The sequence below is a fragment of the Polyodon spathula genome, chromosome 22 (assembly GCF_017654505.1).
Source record: "Polyodon spathula isolate WHYD16114869_AA chromosome 22, ASM1765450v1, whole genome shotgun sequence".
Taxonomy (NCBI): Eukaryota; Metazoa; Chordata; class Actinopteri; order Acipenseriformes; family Polyodontidae; genus Polyodon; species Polyodon spathula.
The window spans coordinates 6641990-6665005 of record NC_054555.1 but is presented as its reverse complement, the minus strand read 5'-3'; the positions used below and the strand labels follow the sequence as shown (position 1 = coordinate 6665005).

General features: G+C 38.9%; 1 protein-coding gene across 1 annotated transcript; it reads right to left on the bottom strand.

Moving 5' to 3' along the window:
• Window positions 1–206: 206 nt before the first annotated feature.
• Window positions 207–22458, bottom strand: LOC121297192 (disintegrin and metalloproteinase domain-containing protein 19-like). Its single transcript, XM_041223318.1, has 22 exons — window positions 22181–22458; window positions 21125–21240; window positions 20632–20702; window positions 12405–12483; window positions 10697–10773; window positions 8955–9147; window positions 7999–8064; window positions 7738–7809; window positions 7424–7590; window positions 7208–7292; window positions 6823–6962; window positions 6232–6409; window positions 5387–5476; window positions 4719–4914; window positions 4511–4619; window positions 3906–4107; window positions 3648–3725; window positions 2941–3049; window positions 2671–2815; window positions 2216–2309; window positions 1135–1377; window positions 207–652 (listed from the first exon to the last, which is right to left on the bottom strand). Exons 1-22 carry the CDS (start codon window positions 22302–22304, stop codon window positions 548–550), a joined length of 2739 nt encoding a protein of 912 aa, XP_041079252.1. The 5' UTR covers window positions 22305–22458; the 3' UTR covers window positions 207–547.
• Window positions 22459–23016: the final 558 nt, after the last annotated feature.

The following is a 23016-nucleotide window of genomic DNA, read 5'->3' as shown; positions in this document are numbered from 1 at the left end:
TATCCAGTGTCCAATCAACTGTTTCACTAATTAAGTGATTCAGTGCATATGCTTCAGTTATAGTCACTCAAGCGTGTCATGGTCAAGGATGAATGATCGAGTGATTAAAAAGAAACCAAAAACATTTAATCAATGTCCATAATTTATATACCTTATTTATTTATTTATTTTTTAAAATAATTGTGTTATAATAGTGATAAGTTTCTATTGATGAGTACATTTCACTTTTTTTTTTTGTTGCAAAAACAGCCGGTGCATCATAGTGTAACTATTATCGAGCCTCCCCTGAAACACTGCCTCCAGTGGATTGAGGAATACATAAGATAACAGTGATAACACATACCAGCGTCAATTTCATAGAGACGCATTTAATTCACTTTTTAAAACTGGAATTATCGTGGAATTTGTGCATGGGTCATTTAGTCTAATGTCTTGATATATACAATTAAGTTATTTTAGTGCATATTATTATGCTAAACTATAAGATTAACTTTTACTAGAGTCGATATTCACATTCTGCTTGGATGTTACTGGTATTCGCCTGTGATTACCGGCTGTTCTGGATATAACCAGCAGGTGGCATCAATGCTTTTTTAGTATTTAACTTGGTCTCACTGGTCAATGCAGGAGGTACATTTGATTGTTGGGATTCCTGAAAAATAAAATATTAAAATATATATGAAAAGACAAAACTTGTGGAAATTGAGACCAAATTGCTACAAGAAAACAAAAAATATAATCAGGATTCATTGTTGAACCAGTATTAATTACATTTATATTACTCGCTCTAGACTAACTTTCAATCCTGACTGAGTTTTGGCATTAACTGACACTACTGAACTGTACTTTAAGATAAGAACTCTCTAGGATAACAGCACACCTATGTATGCAATAAGAAAACACAGTACTTAAAACCAGTTTCAGAAACAACATCTGAGTGTCAGTGGTCACTTAAGTGTGCCAGGTTACTGGATTTTGATATTGGGAAAGCACCCTAAGTTTGGATTAACCCTCAAGTGTTGTTTCTGAATTTCAGATGCTGATCAAATTTACTACCTAATAGTTCCAAAAGGATGTTGCCAAGAATTCAGCATGAGATTTGACTTCACTGTGCTTAGCTGCCACCTCTCTTACCCAAGGAGGTCTGACCACCGGACAGGGAGGCGGTGGTCTGCTGGGCGGAGCCTGTCTCTGTCTTGTGGCTGTCGAGGGTGGGGCTCTGGGAGGCATGAGAGCTTTGACTGGGAAGTGCTGGGGCACTAGCTTCTTCAGAGCCAGCTTAACTAACGAAGAAGGCACTTCTGGGGTACTGCAGGTTGGCCTCGAAATGGGTAACCCCCCCTTTGGAAGGAAAGCAGGACTGTAGGGAGGGCCGGTCTGTGAAGAACAGAAATAAGGTTTTAGCATGCCTGGGGAAGGACATAATGTCAACCACATGCACTGGTTGCGGAAACAGACTGGGGAGAGTGCCATATTGGAGTATTAAGAGCTCTCAAAGCAAAAGAAAGAATGAGAAATAATTTTACTCACTTGAAAACATTACGATGTAGAAATCACAATTACAACTGTTTAAAGTAAAACGAATAAATAAATGCAAGGCAATAGGACATTTCTTTGCAGCAGCTTTTATATACAATATATAGTTTAAAAAAAAATAAAACAGAGATTATATGAGGTTTTAAAAAGTGCATTTGTTAAGAACATCAATGGAATAGATGATGTGCCTCTGTTCCAAGACATGTAACAAACAGAGCAGCTCTGTCTCATTAGAATTCTAAGACTCTGACACTTCTGCTTGACAAATGTACTGCTGGAAAAAAATGAGGTGGCTCCCATATCCACTTCCTAAGGCTAACATGACTCATTTTACATGTGATCCTTCACCAACAACAGCTTCAATGCCTCTCACTCAGCTGGTAGACAGAAGCTAAACAGGCCCTGTCCTTTCTACAGCTTCAGCCCACATATGAAAGGTAAAAGGCCAGGTCTTTTCGGACGGCCCGTTAATCAACAAGGCTACTCCACTCCCTCAGATCTGCTGTTCTTTTGTTAAGGATGGTGTTCATCACAGTTTGTGACAGAGGTTATTTATTTAGGGCTTTATTGTGTTTATGAATGCTCATTTAGTTGTTGTTTTCCTGCAGTAATAGCCATCGCTGCCCATGTCTAGTCTGTGACTGATTGTAGAAGTTGTGTAACTAAGTGGCTTACTTACCCCCTTGTCACTGTCGTCTTGTGTTTTCAGTTTGAAAGTGGGGTTAGCGTGGCCAGTGACAGCAGTTTGTGGATCAGGCCTGGCAACAGCATTGCTGGCAGGAGAAAGATAAGGTTTTTTAACCCTATAACAGGACTGAAAGCATTTCAATAACTGCAGTATGTCAGTCACACTTTAGTTTGTCATTTAGTTAAAAAATGGGGGTAGATAAACCGTATTAACGTAATTACAGCTTAACTGCAGGAGACAGTAAAGCAGCATGGTAAGGGTGTAAAATATCACAGCACTGTGTTCTTATTGTGTATACTTTCATTCTTCTGGGGTTTACAAAGTCACCAGGGTGTGACGGTAGGTTTGATATTTCATATCTATACCAAGCTACTCTTCAATGCCACTTAAATGACACAGCATTATTTGCTTTGTTTTTGCCAGGATTACTGCTCTTCTTTAGTTACCTTAATTCCTTTGGTTTGGGTAGGGGAGTAGGAGGTTTCTTCTGCAGGCTGTCCCTGTGTTTGTAGCAGCAGTACAGGCTGATTCCCAGCACCCACAGGCACAGCAGCACCAGAGCTATGAGCAACAGGAGCAGCTGCCAATCACCTGTGTAAATGAGCAGAGACAACTTTAACAAGTTCCAAAAGCACTGCACTTGCCTGTCCTTCACTGTCAGTATAATAACTAAATGCACAATTTCAATGGGGAAGATAGTAGTAAAGCATGCGTACTTTGTGAAGACACAGGGCCGCTGTCCACACTGCCGCCCAGCCCTGGTTTGTCACAGAACGGAGGGGACCAGTCTGCCTCACAGTGACAGTTGTGATTGTTGTTGCAAAACTAAGAAAAATAAAAATAAAACAAGCATTTACCAAACTGCAAAAGCACTGAGGTTTAAACACAGTGACATTCATCCCCAGCCTCAGGTAGAAATACCAAAAAATGAGAGCTACCAGTATCATGGAAAATAGATTACGTAACCATGGGAATAGGTTACAGAAAGGCATGTTCCTTAATATGTCCTTAATGTCAGAAGTTTTAACCCTAACTCACTCAGCTGTCAGTGTTGCACGCAGCAACGCAACACAGACGCTCAACATTACAGTATTTTGTCTTTAACTCAGGGTTTGCATATCACAGGAGAGTAGAATTGAGTAAACTCTGTATCCCTTATATGAGAAGTGGGTAAATGCTATATTGCCTAAATTAAAAGTGTGTAAATGCCGTTGACCTTCGTATACCCTCAACTACACCACTGGTGTTCTGAGAAGTGCCGGTATGGCATACTGTAGTATACCGGTCCATTTCAACCAATGTATATATACATATACAAATGTAAGTAAAGATAGACAGAAATAAAGCCAGATTTATAAGGATCTCAATGAGATAACAGTTTTGGCTCCAGCCTCCAGCTGGGTGAAATAAAAAAACACCATACCCCGTGTCCGCTGCACTTCTTGTCACATTCACCAGCTTTGAGAAAGGAGGAATTACGGCATTCCCCTTCGAAGCATATCTGTCAAGAAGACGGGACACCTCTTTAACTGATTCAGTTAGGTCTTGTAGCTCAAGCAGAGACGCAACACAATCAGACCTGGGGGATCAAACTAATTATACAGTATGATGGTGAATCCCTATGAGACAGTGCTATTTAAATTCCCACTTGGTTTAAACATAATTACACATAATGCCCTACCTCGTTTTCCCCACACTTTGTTCCAGTCATGACAAGCCCTGGGTCCAGCGTGTCTCCGTCCTGTTCTGATCGGTACACGTGGGTCCCTTTGCACTTGATTCTCTGTCCATTGAGGGTGACCGTGGTATCTATGGAAACGGCATTGGTTTCCACTGGCTTAGTAGCCGAGGTCTGGCACTGGATCTTCCCACATTTTGCATGCCTTAGTGGAGATAAACACACTTTCTATTGAGTTTAGAAAAAACTGACTTCTTCTCTTCTGTAGGGGTACAAAAGCCTGTCCATTGCAACACACAAGCAGTCTAAACATTTTCCCCAGAAATTGTAATTAGTAAGAGAAGTTCAAATAGATTCTGAAAACCGTTTATAATGATGTTACATCACCCGGTAAAATTTTCTACTGATTTGAATTGACTTCCATCCAGATAACAGGAACTTATTATATAATTCATGTGGCTTTATCCTGTATATATATATATATATATATATATATATATATATATATATATATATATATATATATATATATATAAATATATATATATACACACACACACACACACACACACACACACACATATATATAGACCTGTTTGACCTCTCACCTTGTCTCGCACTTCCTATATTTGCCATGCATGTCTTTCCCACAATTCCCGTAGGTATCGCCAGCCTCATTAACAAGCTGAAAGCAGGCATCCGGGGCGGGCTTAGCTCCTGAGTGACACAAAATGTAAATATTAACACAGCATGTCTGTCCAAATGGCAATGCATTGTACTCCTATATGTAAAGAAACACAAGTGTCCTGTTCTTACCGTGGCCCCAGAGCGACATGCACTGCTGCTCCAAAGTCAGACACATGCCGTTGTAGCAGTAAGCCCCGCCCCCCTGACAGGGATTGCCGTCTATCAGATAGAAATTGGCAGGACAGGATTCTGACTTCCCATTGCAGTACTCCGGGAGGTCACATGACCCGGACGGCTTCCTGCACAGGTTTCCTGGGCTCTTCAGCTGAAGGGGCACAAATCAAACACTACTGTAGCCTGCTATTAATTACAGTGGAATTACACACCACAGTCACATTATAGCTACTTCATTGTAACGCCACACCTGCAACTAAAGTGCAATTACAAAAAAAAAAAAACATTTGGTTAAACCATCTCTTAACTCAGTAATTACTTGTGATGGGAATCGGTGGGTTAAATCTACATTGATAACGATCATTTACATTGCCTGATTATCAATAATTGTTAATATGTCCTAACACAATTTTTCAGTCTAAAAAGGTTTTGCAATGCTTTTTCATTCTGGTCAGACTGTCCCCTTATCATTTTGTAAACATTTTGTGGTGGTTTATTTGAACTTATTCTTAAACCATCACAGCGGAAATGTGCATTGTCTAGTTAACTATACATGACGAACTGATTACTGGATAACCCTAAAAAAGCTGCTGATTACACAGTTTAGGAAGAGACCAGCACACCTTGCAGTTGTCACAGCATACTCCATGAGCGCACTCTGCTCCCACCTTCAACGTACAGTTATTGGCATTGCAGCAGGGGCTGGAGCACTCCTTTGATACAGAGAACACCATTACAATGATTCAAAGAGAACAGATTCACTAGGAACATTCAACTATCTACAAAAAGCATTGGAATTCATTTCACTGGGCATGGCTTTCCCTTTTTTTTTTTTTTTACCAGTGCAATAAAAATGTTTTCGCAAACACTATTCAGAATGTGCAATCTACTTACTTGCTGGTGTGTTTCAAGACTCAAGTCTTACTGATCAGTGTATACGAATGAATGGACATGTTTTTAAAACTTCTCTGGATGCATACGTTGGGCATAGACTGGTGTTTTACTGGTGCAAGAGAATCCCCTTACGAAAAGCATGTAACAGTTCATGAATATTCAAGACTCTAAAATGCTCTGTTCTTGAACTCGAGCTGAACTATGGAACTACAGCATTGGAATACCAGTATTTCCTTAGATATACAAGCTTGTTTCAGAAACATTCAATACAGAACACATATTTTCAAATCAAAATATAATTTCTCCAGGGTACTGTATATACTGTATATACACATTGATATTTTACTACTTACACTATAATAGGGATAGTATTAGGGTCAGAAAGGTAAACTCAACTATAAATGTGACTACTGGTAAGATAGCCTTCTATTTGGAAGTCATGTTATTGCCTTGTACACTCACCAGGCGCTGAGGTTAAACACAACCATTGGAATTATTGTCAAACTGTTTCATTTCAACCTGACTGCTGTTGCTATATCTCAGTGCTACTATTCTGTTGAAATATCTCACTCACGTTCACTTCTCCACAGTCGCACTCCTCGCCCTCCTCCAAGTATCCATTCCCACACCGCTGCCCTCCATACATAGCCTTCGTGTTGGGCATGTTGAAGAGGCACTTCCCTCCTCCCGTTCCCAGGTACTTCTGCAGCTCCTTCTCGTTGCACCTGTTAAAAACCTTTGGGAATGGATGGCTGCAGGTGGAAACAAATACAGGGTTGGTTGGAGATACAATATATATATATGCCTGGGGAAGAAATCTACAGGTATGTGTAGGCCGGTATGGACTTGGTGGTGATTGGCAATCTGACAGCCCCCAGAACGCACATCTGAAATGCTCTATGAAACATAAGTGATGAAAGCTGGCCTTCTGCACAGATTCATTCTCTGTGACCTCAAAGAAATGTGTATGGGTGGGGTCAGTCTTTTACTATATCATTATAGGATTGATTGTTAAAGCCTCTGTTGAATTTTACTTCCAAGTTTCTTTTTAGGACTACTATTGACCGCTGTACTCCAGGGTTTTATAATGCTGTTGGACAGGGTCATGAAAGCTGGAAGATGTCTTGAGACAGACTTCGAAAACAAGCTGGGAATCAGTTCTCACCCTGTGGCTGCAGCCATGATACAGCCCCCATCCTCAGGGCTTGCTAAGCAGCAGCCAAAAGCATCATGGTTCATCCCAAAGTTGTGCCCCATCTCGTGGGCCATGGTGGCAGCCACTCCAATCGCATTGTCGGAGTGATCCTGGCCAGAAATAAAATGAACAGAAAAAAAAAAAAACTGTTAATAAAAAAGTCTGATTGTTACTTGTTAAATATAACTGACCTGCGGTTGTCTAAATTTGATCTAGGCATCAAAGAAGGGCTCTGCTGCACTTGTGAATAACCTTGATATGACATATTCGAAGAACGCTGTAGCTCCATAATCCATGTGAACAGCTGTTATTAGTAGAAATACTTGTGTATGCTGTATGTATGAGAATGTCTTACTGAGTTGATGCCTCCGGACTGGTACTCTGAACACATGGCCATTAGAGGGGCCAGGCCAATGGTAGTGCCCTGGAAAGCAACCCCACTGAAAAACAAACAGGAAACCCATTAAAATGCCTAGCAACAAAGCCAAAACATTGTTTTTTCAAAGTAAATATATTTTTAAACAGTTTCGTGAAAACCACCCCTCAGTATTAATAAATAACAGGCACTGACGTGATGAGCTGCGCATTGTCATTCTTCCTGTGGATGAGCTGCTTCCTTCTCCATGTCAGGAAGGACCCCAGCGTGCTGTAGGGGTTCTCAGAGATGCTGATCTGGTCTCTGTCTGTCCAGATCTCCAGGCCAATCAGGGCTATCCGGATATTGAGAGCTTTGTAAAACTAAATGGAAGAGAAATGGCCGCCAAATCATCTTCATCATCAGATCACTTTAAACAAAGCACATTAGATGGAAGTCCGTGGAACATTCCTGATAAAACCAGGAGTTCTCACGACTGTGCAGCATGGAGCCCACTTGCCTCCCCTCACCTTGTCTACATAGTTAGCAGCTTCCAGAATCTTCATCTTGGTCTTCTCATAATCAGAATTGAGCTTCTGATACTAAAGCAAATGAAAAAAAAAACATTCTGTGGATTCCAATCTCATACACACACACACACATACATATATATGATTAATTCACTTGAAAAAATCATATGTCTTCTAACCCAGCTCCCAAATGAATTTATCTAATTCGAAACCATTAGATACTATTACATTATTAATATACTTTTTTTCTATTACTCTTACCTCAGCATTGTCCGCTACCACTAATAGCTCAACATATTTCATGTTCTTCATAACATCTCTCTTTTCCTGTTTAAAAAATAAATAAATAAAAGAGCATTTTTATTGCTGGTGCAGGCACTGCATACAATCACCTTATACATTTTACAAAATGCAAGGGAAAATTTCTATGTTCCAATTAGATGCTTGTCTTACAAAATACATATTGTATTTGAAAAATATGAGTGCAATTAAGATACTGTTGTTGAGGAAAACTGAATATCAGCAAAACACCCTACTTTGAATGTGAAGGCAAGAAAAAAAATCTGAAAATATCTTGAAATATGAAGATAGTGTTTTCTTGGGACCTCAGCATAACTGGTATCTCTGTGAAGCCCCAGGTTTACTCACAAAGGCTATGATTACATTTGGATTATGCTGCTGCTTTCCTTCTATGCACGTTAAAGAACTACCAAGGGACAAAACAATCAAAACTCTGGTAAAGATCATTTATATTTTAGGCAACATTAGCAGTTTCAGTAAATATTACAACACTTGCCTTTATCTTTATCACTGTGTCTGGTAATTACACTGTACTTCTCCAAATGCTCTGGTCTCTACAGATAGTGGCACAATAATTAAAATGTAATTCAGTGACCGAACCATGCTAATTTATTGTTCCGAGAGAATTGTGAACTAACAAAAAAAATAAACAAACAACTGTAACTGATAACACAGCTGTCCCCTGGATATAGTGTACAGTGGTTCATTAAAGATTAACATCTGGCAAACTGTATTATCATAGTAGACATTTGAAATATAGAGACCTATAGAGATCTATCTTGTGATCTTGATGTAACCAATTTTTTATTTTCTCTCTCCCTAATGAGCAATTGTAGGGAAATTATCATGCAGTTTGCTAAAAAAAAATGCATGAAAGGACTTAGTGTGTCCATGGCAGTCCTGCTGCATGAACCCACCCTGTGAGGCGAGGTCCTGTGTGTGAATCCAGTGATATCCCAGGATGGCTCTCCCTCCTGCCCCTCAAGCTTGTGTCCGCAGGTCCCCCTTCTCAAGCTTAGGTGCTCGGTACGGTAGATCAGGTGCTGCTCCTCACCCTCATGCAGGGGCTCTATCAAGTAACTCAGGCTGCTGTTCACAACTATCAGACCCCTGAAACAGCATCAGCAGCCTTGCACATCACCATAGGAGACTGTGGGGTCTATTCAATTGAACTGGGAGAGATCCAACTTTTAAATCAGTTTAAAACATTCTAAAAACCAAAACCTCTCCAATACCTCGTTTCATGGTTTGATTCACACTCTGCTCGGATGTGCCAGTGGAAAAGGGGTATAAATGTGCGAGTCTGTTTAAAAAAAAAATACCATGACTAGTAATATTTGAGTGTTTAAATAGTGAGGCTATTTATATTCTCCACAGTTTAGATCAACTAAATAGACAGACCACAGTATGCTTGGAAACACTATGGGGATGGGATTTGTAAATCACGCCAATGTGTGTCCATAGATCTATTAATAGCCGGTGTGTATATATTTTTTGTGTTCTGGGAGAATGCTTTGTGAGCACACACAACGCTTTTAAAAGTTGGAAATGCTTTTTGTAAGTAGACTTGTTGTTAATGGAACTGTCCTGATATGCATTCAAGTCCTTATGATTGTGATGATCATTTAGAATTCATAAATACAGCATTTAAATTGGGTCTGGGATTAGATTAAAATGATGCTGCTGCTTTCTACACAGGTGACCTTTTCTGTTTAAGGCTACAGTTTTAGCAAGTATAACAACACTTGCCGGCATCTTGATCACTGTGTGTGATTCTCTAAAGGTTTATTGTATTGAGAGAATAGTGAACTAAAAAAAGATATAATCAACTTATTTAATTATACTTTTATTTAACTGAAAACACTGTCATCCCCAGTATAAAAAATAAAGAATGACATCTGGCTAATTCAGTTGTCATAGTAGACACTGAAACACCAGTTCATTGCTACTGAAGCTCAACTGATGCTGCAGTCAAAATTTGATAATGTGGAAATGACTGGCTATGATCCCTGTGCCAAACTCAGCTCACAACTGTGCAGAAAATTCAGCCAGGTTTTTTATTCTAGCATCTGTGGTAAATGTTTTCCACTATTGTACCCATAGAAACAAATGCTGCTTCTTTTATATATTATAAGATCTCCAGACTTTGTACAAATCAAATCCTCAGACACAGTTAACAAGCCCTTTCCTGCATTCCCGAAGATGTCATTTTGCAGTGTTTGAGACCACAGATGTTACTTTTATAGTTACATTTTCATTTCCAGCTGTTCCGGCAGGGCACTCCTGGGTACTTAACAGGACATGCCTATATTCCAAAATGTATATATTTATATTTCATAATTTCCTGTCTCTAATGACCATACATTACAATATAACTCATTATAGTGTCATTACATCTGGCTTTGCTGGCTATTAAGAGGATTTGGGTCCATTTACTAAACTCCAATGAAAAGAAAGCACCATGAAGGTAAGGACTAGTAGGTATAGAAAGGTCATGCACTACTCATGCCTTAAAATAAAAGCCACCGCTCAGCTTGACCCAGACCACACTAGTACAGCTGAATAGGATATGCATCTGTACTAACATAAACAGTTCTACTGAAACCCATAACAGCAAGAGCTCATAAATAAATAGATATTGGGCTTAAATGAACATTACCGTAAGCCTTTGCAGGTGCTCATTGCCACGCTGGAGTGCTCCATTCCCCTCACGCTGCCATGGTAAAAACAATGCTCCTTTAAAAAACAGAGGGTATTACCATATAGAGGCAGTTAAAGCACAGCTTGTTTCACAAGTGACATTGCACAGTGAGCCTTTTTATGAATGCAAGTTATAAAAAGTTGGAAGAAAACTATCTATTTTTACAAGACCTCTGCACGTCAAGCCCCTTCTATTTGAGTAACTTCTGCATTTTGCTTGGTTTAGGTTATGTTTGACAAGATATACAAAAATATTGCCTGTATTTCTTATGTAGAATAGACCAAGGCCGACAAAACTGGGCACACCTGTATTACTCAATTCTTGTAAAATAAACTGGGATATACATTTAAAAAAAGCTAGCAACATACAGTACCTTGTATATCAAATGCACAACACACTAAAAATGAACACCCAATTTGAAATTATAAATAGTGCATTTATTTGCCGACAGTAGTCCGATAGATATTTGCCGATTGTATAGCAAAACCAGAAAAAGGCAACAGATTGAGAACCTGCTCAAATAACACAGTTGTACTACATATGTCAATGTTTCAGTCTAGCTCTGGGGGAGAGGTGTTACTAGCTCATGCTTGCTCTTAGGCCTTTACCTTTAAATGATCTATGGCCAAGTTTAACATTTAAATCCTACATGGATAATTCTTAGTGACTCATGGAAACTGTCTTACAGTGTAGATTCTTCCACCTACAGTATGCCCACTAGGTAGCACATAGTAAAACAGATTTCAAGCATTAGTGTCCAAAGTATTATCAAATTGCCCATATGGTTCAATCGGTTCATTTTAGCTTCCGCTGCCATGCTGCACAAACCATTTTGTACTGTTATTCTTGGCCCCACTGTGGAAGGTCCCAGCAGTGAAGCTGCATCCTCTAGACTGCACAATAAAACACTTGTCTAGAAACCATCTGCAGACTTCTTGAAAACAAATGCGTCTCACTGAGGCTGCGTCTTTCAAGGAGAACAGCCGCCTCTAGGCACCACGCAGTCAGGGAGACTATGACATAACATCTCATGAATTTCAGCGAGCATGAATGAAGACGCGGCAGACGAGATGCCTTCTTGATACAGAAGTACAACAGCACTCAGTGTGAAGCAAACAGCACTTTTGGTCTGAATGCTTTGTTGCTGACTTGCTCCCTTTTCATGCTAAACTTTCCAGATGATCCCAAATTAGCTTTTCAACCATTTCTGGCCAAAAAGTCACAAATCCCTGGATATTCTAGGGGAAAAATAAGCACCATAGAGAAATCTGTGGAAACAAAAAAGGGTGCCACTGAACACAGCAAACAAGTTGCGATTGCAGCCCTATAATGCAAGGTGTCAACCAACCTGTCCTCTTGTCCATCGTCTACAGATTTAAATGCATTGGCCCAAGTATAAAATATGAGTCCTTCCTGCTTGGAAATCCTAACCACTTCTTTAACAAATATCAGTAGCAGTAACAACAATACAATGAATATGTACAGTACAGAGTAAGAAAGCAGGTTTCAGAGTAAAAACATCCATAGACAGTTTGACACACAACAATCAGACTTTCAATGTAACTCTGGGCAGTGTGCTCTGTGGAGAAGGAGCTGCAAATAGACAATATTTATGAACCACCTTGCTAGGAAACAGAACCACAGAATCAAGTGTATAAATACTTACAGAGTTTTGTGGGGAGGATGTTTGTGGTATTCCATTGGGACTATATTGAGTCTCTGTATACTCAGGTGCGAAAAGCTGCCTAAAAGAAAAAGAGAAAAAAATGATAACCGACTCCGTCATTTAGAAAGACATAAGAGGAGTAGAGGAACACATAATGGCATGTGTTTGCAAACTACTGGCAGCATGTGGAAAACCAAGGTAGGGTAAAGTGTTCAGACATTGTGAGTCACACATCAGACTGAAACCATAGATCTATAACAACCCTTATAAAAGTCTACTGTAGTAAAGTAGCAAAGTGTAATACAGCATAGTGAGATTAAAGTAAACCACAGGTAAGCATAGTAAAGCCCAGACAGGTTTGGTAAAGCATATTACAAAACAGAGTAAACCATGGCAAACAATTGTAAATGCACAGTATAACCATGGGCAAGGTGTGTTTCTGATGGAAATATAATGTATCTGTATAACATGAACCTCTGTCCTTTTTAATAGACATTTCTCTTCTTCACTATTTTCTATGCGGATCCCCTGTTTTTTTAAGCTGAAGGCATCTGGAATCTCTCTTTCCTGGAAGCCAATCGCTTTCTATGCAGGAGTTCACATTCCCTCTAATGACCTAACAGCAATCAGACAATGAAACTGGCAGCACAGTAAATATCTTGATCGAAATAAGCTGCAGCCTAAACTTGAAATACAGTTCTGTATTTCAAACATACCAGCATGTCTAGGCACAGTTTCTGTACATCTTTTGTTAAATTGTACATGGCTTTTGTTTTGTTTTCAAAATCAATATAAGCAATTGATCATACAAAGAAAACCCTGGCCACACTAGTTTTGATGATCAATAACCCCATTAAAGTGTGAGACTGCTGTGTGCTGCTCTTCCCAGAAAGTTAACTCTGGCTCTGCCACAGACCAAGTAAACTAGAGATCTTTGACATGCTTTATCCAATTGAATTTGCTCCTTTTTATTATAGTATAATTCCAATGCAGCCTCGTAAAGAGAACCAAGCAATGATACGTGGTGCATTGCTAAGCTTTATGGCACACAGCACTCCACGCCGTGTGGTTAGAGCTTGCTAGCACTTTTTGCTAATGGGTTTTAACTTCATAAAATATTTATGGCGATACTGCTCTAGGACAGCTTTTACAATCCTCGGAAATATGGATCCTAAGCTGTGTGCTTCCATTTTGTTGCGAGAGTATACAGCGGTGGTCCTCAAAGTTGTGCCAGCTGAAAGGATCCCTGGCATTTTATTTTATACATTTTGGAATGAATGCCTTGGACCTAATGAGAAAAGCACTGAAAAGAGGATAGCAGTTCATGTTCTGTATAGCCTTCTTTTAAAGCGTAGAAGTATTGGCAGGATTGATATGTTACATGTTCACCATGGGTATCCACATAAGCGTGCTCACCAGGTCATCCCACAGCTTGTGCTCTTTTTCAAATTGCAACCAAGGAACGTATCCTCTCTCTCTCTCTCTCTCCAAAATCACATGATGAGACAGTCCATATGAACCATAATGGAATTACACACAGGCCTGCCAGCTCTCAAAGGTACTGAGGGAGGCTCCATTTTTTATGCCTGCAAAGTGCTTAATATAACTCAATGTCAGTCTAAGCATAATAAAGGCCTCCCATGGACCTGAATGGTGAATGTAACTGTCAGGCTTTCTTCTGATTGTGTATACCTTTCTGAAAGCTCAAGGTTACTGCCTTGCTGTCAACGTCCACTTTAATAGACCTTTTGTCTTTACATGAGAAAAAATGTGTGAAACATACATTAAATTAACAAATGTTCTGGCTACAGCCTTCAACTTTGAAACACACGCACAAAAACTCTTTGTTGATACATATATGGATCCACAAATCTAACTCTAGTCTTTAGTCTTTTAAGAAAGTTGCTGTTTTGGTGTTCAGTGTTTATACAGTCCTTAAGATGAACAGCAGTCTGGCGCCACATACCAACTTCAGAACTGCAATAAAAATGATTCTCTATTTCTTCAGTTTAGCATACCTCACAGTGTAATTGATCATTTTCACCCCTATAGACTGAAAAGCATCATGTTTCTGTATATCGTTTCTGAATGTTGTGTTCTGAAATTCAAAGAGGTATTGCTTAGTGTAGTAACATTATATTGCGAGAACATCAATCGCAGCTCCATTTTGTATGGTACTTTTTGATCCAAAGGAGGTGTCATACGAGAATGATGTGGGCTGGTGTGTATGAAGACCCCTGTAAATCACAGATAGTGTTAGATCTTAGTGTTTCCATTACTGTGCCTTGTCTGGATCTCAGTACAACACGTGGCATTGCTAGAGATGTTTGAAGTTGAAGTAATTTGTAACAATGTTATCAGTTAATGTTATGGCTGTCTGTTTTTACCAGCAGCCTCCCCAGCAGAAAAAGTATTTAACCAGGCAGACGGTTTCATCCACCCCAGGGACTTTCAAGCCAATCTGAGATCAATGCCAAACAAAGGACAATGCCTGTCTGCCACAACAACCTCCTGGCACTAAAAATTTAAAGACCCTGTCCATCTAGTGACGTGCAGTGTCATCAAAATCCGGTCCCTGATTGCGAAACCAGTGAGGATGTGCCTAGGCAGCCTCAATCCATATTAGATACGCCACTCTGATTTAGTAGAGGAATGTGATTTGCAGTAAAGTAGCTGAGTTTAAGCCTCTTTGTGTATTTATTTAAACTTTTTACAATGGGAAAGGCCCTAAAAGATGTAACATATTGTTTCTAAGGTCAACCCAGGGGACAGCAGGCAAGAAATATATCTTAGAAAAGTAGATCCAATTAACAACTTTACCAGGACTGAATGGTTAAAACAAAACAAACAAAACAAATAAACAGCACTCCACTCAACAAACTTTTCCTTTTACATTAATAAAAAGATTTAAAAATGCCTTCAATTTCATTTGTGAACATGAGATGAAATGCTACAAAAGCATTGCATTGATGAATCTCCACACTGTACATCACACTCTTAAAGAAACTGCCCTAGGATAACTAGTACAGAGGTTTGGGAAATAAAGAAAAATGAGTAAATGTATACGTATATCAGATTACTGGTTGGCTATTTTGATTGAGGTTATTGTTCCTATACTTCTAGATGGTTCCGCTGTTTTGTAGACAGGTCTTAAGTTAAACAGTATCAAACCTTATTCTGTTTTCTTTATTTCCAGATCATTTGAGAAGTCATCAATTAGTCTATAGATTAAATGATGCAAGTCAAACACCTGCTGAGGTTTCTAAGAAAGGCTGGCAAATCTCTCAATGAAGAAATCAATACTGGGCGTACTTGCAAAATAAGATTATACAAACCACTAGGCAAGCAAGACAGCTAGCTTTTGACTATATTTCATACTATTAGGGGTGAGTCAGACCATGACCTGACCTCGCTGGTGGATATATACCCCAGAGAGCTATTTAACTTCAAAGTTAGTAAAGGACAAAACTGGTCTTCTGGTTTCAATGCTTCCTATGAAGTGCTTCTGCTGAGACTAAACAGATGACCAATATACAGTATATGTCCCTGTGACAGCTTACTTTCCCATCTGTATTTTCTATCTATTCTTTGTATACCACATTTTGCAGAGCAGAAACTGATACTGTATTATACATATATCTATTTTGCTGTTGCCTGCCACATCACAATAGAAATACTGTCGTCCTAATTATTTTATATGTTCATGTCAAAGGTCTATTAGGTAGCTGCTTTGTACACACAGAGGAATCATTTATCAGTTACATATACAACTAGGGTTTGTTCAGACACTGGCTTTGATTAAATATGCAGGATTTGATTCGTAAATGTCTAGCTCTTCTGAAACAGAGGATCAGTTTTGTGAATGTAACACAAAGCAAAGGGAGCTAATGCACGGAGGTCAGTGGTTCACATTCTGTTAGAGTACTGAATTACTTAACATTCACAGGGAAGTGATGCATCATAATGCATTAGCAAGACCATTTCCAAATAATTTTTGTTCCAGTGCAAAATTCTTGCACCACGTTTAAGGAAAGCAAATTCTTGCAAACTGGGTTTCAAAATTACCATAAAACTACTTAGGTACAGTATGCATAGTAGCATTTAGGGGTCAATATAGGAGGCTGTGTAGTCCAGTGGTTAAAGAAACAGGCTTGTAACCAGGTCCCATGAGCCATGAGCCACTGACTCATCGTGTGACCCTGAGCTTAACCTCCTTGTGTTCCGCCTTTCGGGTGAGAGAGACATTGTTGCAAGTAACTATGTATAGTTCACACACCCTAGTCTTGTATCTTGTAAAGCGCTTTGTGATGGTGGTCCACTATGAAAGGCACTATATAAAGATTATTACTAATATGATCATGCTAGATTGCATCAAGCACCTACTCTTCATTATCCAAGATTACCTGACGATGAAATGTCACCATTATACAGTAACTTGGTAGGCAGTCACTTTAAAGTGGAAGTCTCATTCAATCGTACTTGTCTTCAGCTTCCCTGGTTAACTCTGCTTTTCTTCTATCTTGGCATGGCCCTTATTTTTTCAGTTTATCTAAAAGTATGTACAGTGCCTAATGAGTCCTGGCTTGCTGCCATGATTTAGGGCCCTGTGCTTCTCCTTCCCAGAGTCCTACTGGAAACTGACTTTGTAGTACGGTCCAGCTCGCCTCTAAATATGTCTATTGTACAATCTCCATCTGAGACCAGGGGTGTTCAAGTAATTAGAAAAGATACAGCAAAAGTATCCATTTGCTGCTAATTCATTTTGGAAGAAATGTCCACTGATAGCACATTGGGGATAATACTTTACCCCCTGGATCCAAAACCAAGCTGGTGCTTAATTGTTTAATCTATCAAGTTTGACCTTATTGAGTCAGCAAGTGCCCTTGACTTAAACTGATTAATCTGTAGTCACCCCAACCATTTTCATTAGGATGAAAGCACTGGGAAGGGGGAGATCTATTATCAGAGTCTGCATATGAATGTGTGGAGCACTGGAAAGATGCAGATATCTTTGAATCTGCATTTCTGATCTAATAAAGGTCTCGAAGAGATCAGAATAAACGTACTGTGCTGATGTATGACATCACTGTCCAAAATAAAGCCAGCTATTATTATTTTACCAGCGACCGCAGTGAAATGAAGAACTGCTCATAGCAGAAATCTACAAAGATACAGGGCCTCTGTATTTCATCAAGAAATTAAACTTACTACATGCATATCAGCCTTCCTCCAGTGTGACCCAGATATAAACCAACTGGATGATTCAAGTCTGGCATGATTTGCAATGAAGTATGTTGTACAAATTTAACAGGTTTATGTGCTGCCTGTCTCTATAAAAGCTAGCTGTTGTTTTTTTTAACACCCGAAATGAAAGATTTAAAGATTGACATGGTAGAAATGGCACAGGAAATGGTTCACAACACCGCTTTATTGCATATAATATCTTTTGGAGTGGTCGAGGTTAATGCAGCTATATAAATATTTGAACAGTATAATCCTCCCAGGTTGTCTCTTTCCAGTTCAACAGTATTTAGAATGCTCTCACTGTAAGAGAAGCAAGTTTCATGCACGCGAATGCTTCCCACTACCAAAAACGAATCCATAAATTGGCTTATGTCATTTATCTGTCATGTCTGCAGCATATATGCCTGTAATCCTTGGGTTAGAGACACAACTCCTACGCTGTTAGAAAAGCTGAAAAGTATGACTATTTTAATATAGATTAAAAACAAGAACCTTAAGGGGTGTGTTTGATTTACCCAACACAATGCTTCACACTGCTGTCTTCCTATGCACTTTCACATTGATTCAAATGTGATTAAGGAGGTTAGAAATGTGGGCACTGATCCCTGCACTCCATGCTGTTCGCTGAGATACTCAGACACCAGCCGCCTTCTGTGGCTAGACAAGAAACACTGCTTGTCTGTCCAACACACTCCTACTAGTTTTTAGAATGGTCTACCCAAGAGATCTATCAAGCAGACGCTGTCAATCATTTTGTTTTCTTTAGCTTTTAATTGATCGTGAACATGCTCTGCAGAAGACATGACCCTGCTATTTGATGGACAATGCCTTGACCCTTGACATAAAAAGGCACTCTATGATGCTGTTAGGGTTAGGGTTACAACAAGGGAACAAAAATCAAAAACATGGGGGAAGGGCCTGAAATCCTTTTTTGCTTTGGATTCTGGTCCAAGCTGACCCTAGTTTACAAGTTAATTGCAGCAGCCAGTGGCTGTGAGTGCTAAGAATGCAGGCTCTACCTTACCATACTCCTGAAAAAGAGGGCAAAGAGATTATTTTGAAACCCTAACTGTGGATCAGATTGTTTGAGATGTAATTCCGTTAAAATTTACAAAAAAGAGGAAAAAGCAAGTATAGCACAAAAGGACCAAACAACATGTGTCTATTTAATGAATAACAAATGGCCAGGCCCACATGTTCTATCTTGTTCCCTCTCGTGAGAGACATGTCAGTAACTTCCACAAACACACTGAGAAGTGGACACATAGGATTCACCAACAAGCTCCAACCTCCTCTAAAGTCCATAAAGATACACAATTAGGCAGTTGTTCCTGTGAGGCTGATGCTCATACATCAAGGGCACAGGAGAGGGAAATCGGCTGTTAAAATAACACTCAAGAGTTGGGATTAAAGCAGGACCTGCCCTTGATATATCTGTCCTTTCCCGGGGGGGACGGGGGGAGGGCCCCCCCTCCAGCTATCTGATGTCGATTTGAACGAACATTCTTGAGCTTTCTCGAAATCTTTTAGATTTATATATATATATATACCTGTGTAAAACTTACAAATTACATGAAACAGATACTTTGTATACGTCAGTTCTACTTGTGTTATTCTGTTTGTTTGTATCTTGTTCTAGGAATAATATAGAGAACTTACAAATACTTATCATGTCATTATGTTTTGACACTTTAAATTGTAGTATATTGAGGCCAGGATGCCACCAGCAGGAAATGAATGGCACAGAGGATGCTTGCTGCAATGTTGGCTTTCATAGGACTTACAAAGTCAAACTTTACCTTTAAAACAGGATGCCTGGGGTGAAAAAAACAACTGATAAGGACAGTTTCCTATCCCACCCTCAATCTAAAATTCTCTGTAGTTGCCATTAGATGAGAATTCAATTCTACAGCAGTGTATTCACAATAAAAACTGTAGTAATTTCAAACAACGCCAAAAGCAAGCATTAGTTTATTATATATCCAAAGAGACAAAATATCATATACTGTACCACTCAAATCAGACAGCACTATGGGTAGTGAGCAAGAAGTTATTATTGTCAATGAGCTGCTGGTTGATAATTGATTCCTGACAGTGAGTCAAAGAATCTGATACACAATGGCTATAAACCCATAGAGAATTGTAGCTCATTAGGTAACTGCTAACAACACCCCTTTAGAAGGCAGAGTGTGACACTTTAATTCAGGGGGTCACAGTTTATTCAGAGAATCATTTAAAGGCTTGTAAAACTCAACATGCATTTTAATTTCACAGCATGTCCAAGGAAGCACCAATCTATGGGGAGCAGTGATGGCTGATATTGATTTATTGTCATTGGAACTGGATATGAGGAAAGCCAATCCCATTCCCTGTTATGACAATGTATAGGCAAGAATAATAGAAGCCTGGGGCTGCTGACTTTTTTTAAAGAAGTACTGTAATGCATTATTTCATCCTAAATTACATAAAGTCCACAATAACAAAAAAAAAAAAAAAAAAATGTAACTGCAATTGCCACTAAAATGCTACTAAATGATCTCAATGTAATCTATCCAGTTGGAGTGTACAACATGTATGTATTGAAAAAGAAATACAATGAGTTTGTATTCAATGACACTGTTGTAGGTTCAGTGCTAATGGGTGTAAATGTACAGTATAATGCTGGCTCTCACAAGCTGTAATTATAGGGGGACGCTCCAGCAGGAAGACAACTGTAATGACATCACACTGTACATCAATCTGCTCCTTACAGTTCTGTCGATCTCCCTTCCCACTGGACTTTTCAGACACTGCCATCCGGGAGAGATCAAAGCATTAGCTCATGGCTCAGACCTCCTGATGTTCAGTGCCAAGCTATCAGTCCAATTGCGTTGCTTTCATATATAATTCAATGAGATTCCTGTATCACAACTAACAAAGGGACTATCTTGCAAGCCTAACACATAAACAAAGGCAAATGCTATTACATAAAGATTTTACTTACTCGTTCCTTTCGATCTGTAAAATCAGATCTTTTCCTTGGGCAGTTACTTTGATCTCTGCTGCTGAAGGATACTAAATAAAAAAGAAAATTTTAAAATACAATCTGGTTTAGGATGACATTAAAATCTATCCATTCCTGTTGAAATGTCTCAAAAATGGTTTTAAAAGGGTTTGTTTCAAATTTGAAAACATGGCGGTGGATAACTCACGTTTATCCATGGTCAAAATTCGATTATCAGAACAATTGGATTCTCCGAACACCCACTGATCCCAATTAGTTTGAGTAATAGAAGTGTTGCTGTATGTGGTCCTGAAGCAAAGCAGCAGTGAGGAAGACTTGTTTCTCCACAAAGTCTATTAAAAGTATTTTACATCAACTCTAGAGGAGGCAATTTTCCTGTGATTTGCCCACAGTGAAAGTAAACAGCCCACAGACTCTACACAGGAGTCCTACTCAGGTGTCTGACAATGAAAGTCAATTGAAATGAACAAACCTTATTTGTTAAGACTGATCTCCTTATGCGTGCAGGAGTCAACCACTGAGGGATGATGGTTTCATATTGCACTATGTGATCTAGCTTGCGTGTTTGATGGTCCAGCCATCCACTATCTACAAACAGAAATACAGAAACACAGTTAAGATTATGGGTAATAATGTACTAAAAAGTTGCATCCAAAATGACAGTGTGAGTTCCACACTGTAAAAGAGAATAGCATAGTCCCAATTGCTATTCCAGGTGATCACATTTTTGGAAATCTGTAATGTAGCTGGCATTTAGATCATCACACTAGAACTTTGTTTTAAACTGCATTAGTACTGTATGATAGATGCAAAAGAGGGCCATTCAACCCCGGGTTTAATAATGAAACATTTAGTTACTTTAGAAACCTGGCTGGAGGTTTAATTGGTTCAAACATGTTAGAACAATGCTACTGACTGGAAGGGCCAACCCAGTGAAAACCTTAATGGAGCTGATATTTAGAGCCACTAACATAAATCCATTGAAAAGACTTTGGACTTTAAAATAACAGATTTGCATTTTAGTGAACATATGGTTCAACATTTTACAAATATTGCTGGAAGCTCTCAGGTGCTTCCAGCAGAAGTAGCCATAAAAGTGCCCATCCAAGCAAAATATAATCACAACAAATGATAATGGAAAGACTAACTATTTCATTACCATAAGCCTTGTGGCTACTTTCACGACTTTCTGTGGAGAGATGAAGATAACTGCCTCTACTTAATGACATTTTACAAGCCTACCATCTTCAAGTGAGTCACAGATTTTAATGAATTACAATTTCAACTGATCTGTATGTGACTGTACATAAAAAAATAAAACCTGCTTTATTTGGTACAACATTGGGTGGTTCCATGATTATACTATGACTAGAAAACAAACATATTTTGAAGGATCATTTTTAGCTTTTGGTTGGCAATGAAAATATAAAGACAACATATTTACGGTATATAAATGTCTCAACAAACAAACCAAAAAGAAAACAGTATAGAGTTGTGCATTTTGAACGGTAAATAAAAGTTTACTCACCTCTAATTGTGGCATACCCAGCTCCAGCATGAATCCAAATGGTGATAGAAATGAAATGTGTCAAATATTGCACTTTAAACGGCAATGCATTAAAACAACTGCTTTGTTTAGCTCTTCGATCCATTTTATAAAGTGACACTAGTTCTAAAATAAATAATTACAGTACTGCATATGAATTACAAAAATAAATATTTTCAGTTATGTGAGCGACATGTTGCTTTAACAAAAAACGGTATGTAAATAGTTCGGGCACACACGAATGTCTGTGAATAAATTGAATTACAGTATTATGCTCTATTCCCTGCAGCCGTTTAGCTGAAGCTGCACAATTGTCCATCCTACTGCTCTCTCTAGTTTTGTATGTTATAGTACCTCCCCTTTCTGGTGATCAGAGCAGGAATATTATGCCTGAAATGAAGACCGGCGCAATACTGTTTGGGGGCCGATTTCAGCATCTCGAGGGACTAAAAATCGAGTTCTATATTGTAATAGCCCAGGGATTACTATATTAAATAGAACAGTTAACACACACTTAATTACAAGGTGTAACAAAAATAATACATACAGTTCATTTTGTAACAAAATGTTTAAACATCACTTTTGAAAAGGAATGTATTAGACTAAATCAGTATCTTGATTTTTTCTTTTTTAAATACACCTTCATTAAATACTTTTCTGATACCAGATTATCAGTGTCCACCTTGTTAAAGCTCCTAAAATAGATCTGGTCATATGATTTTATAATGGCTTTGGGTGAAAATTGGTGGGGAGCAACAACATGAAAGGGAGCTTTGAAAAGAGTGAATCTGATACTGTAGGCTACATGTAAAATAAAC

What these genes read in the sequence shown, in the direction of transcription:
- LOC121297192 (XM_041223318.1), bottom strand. Translation starts at nt 22,304, where the DNA reads ATGGATCGAAGAGCTAAACAAAGCAGTTGTTTTAATGCATTGCCGTTT. An exon ending in AGCACCTGCAAAGGCTTACG is followed by an intron (nt 9,148 to 10,696) that starts GTAATGTTCATT and finishes ATGCTGTTTCAG; the next exon opens with GGGTCTGATAGTTGTGAACA. An exon ending in ACAGGACCTCGCCTCACAGG is followed by an intron (nt 8,065 to 8,954) that starts GTGGGTTCATGC and finishes TTTTTTAAACAG; the next exon opens with GAAAAGAGAGATGTTATGAA.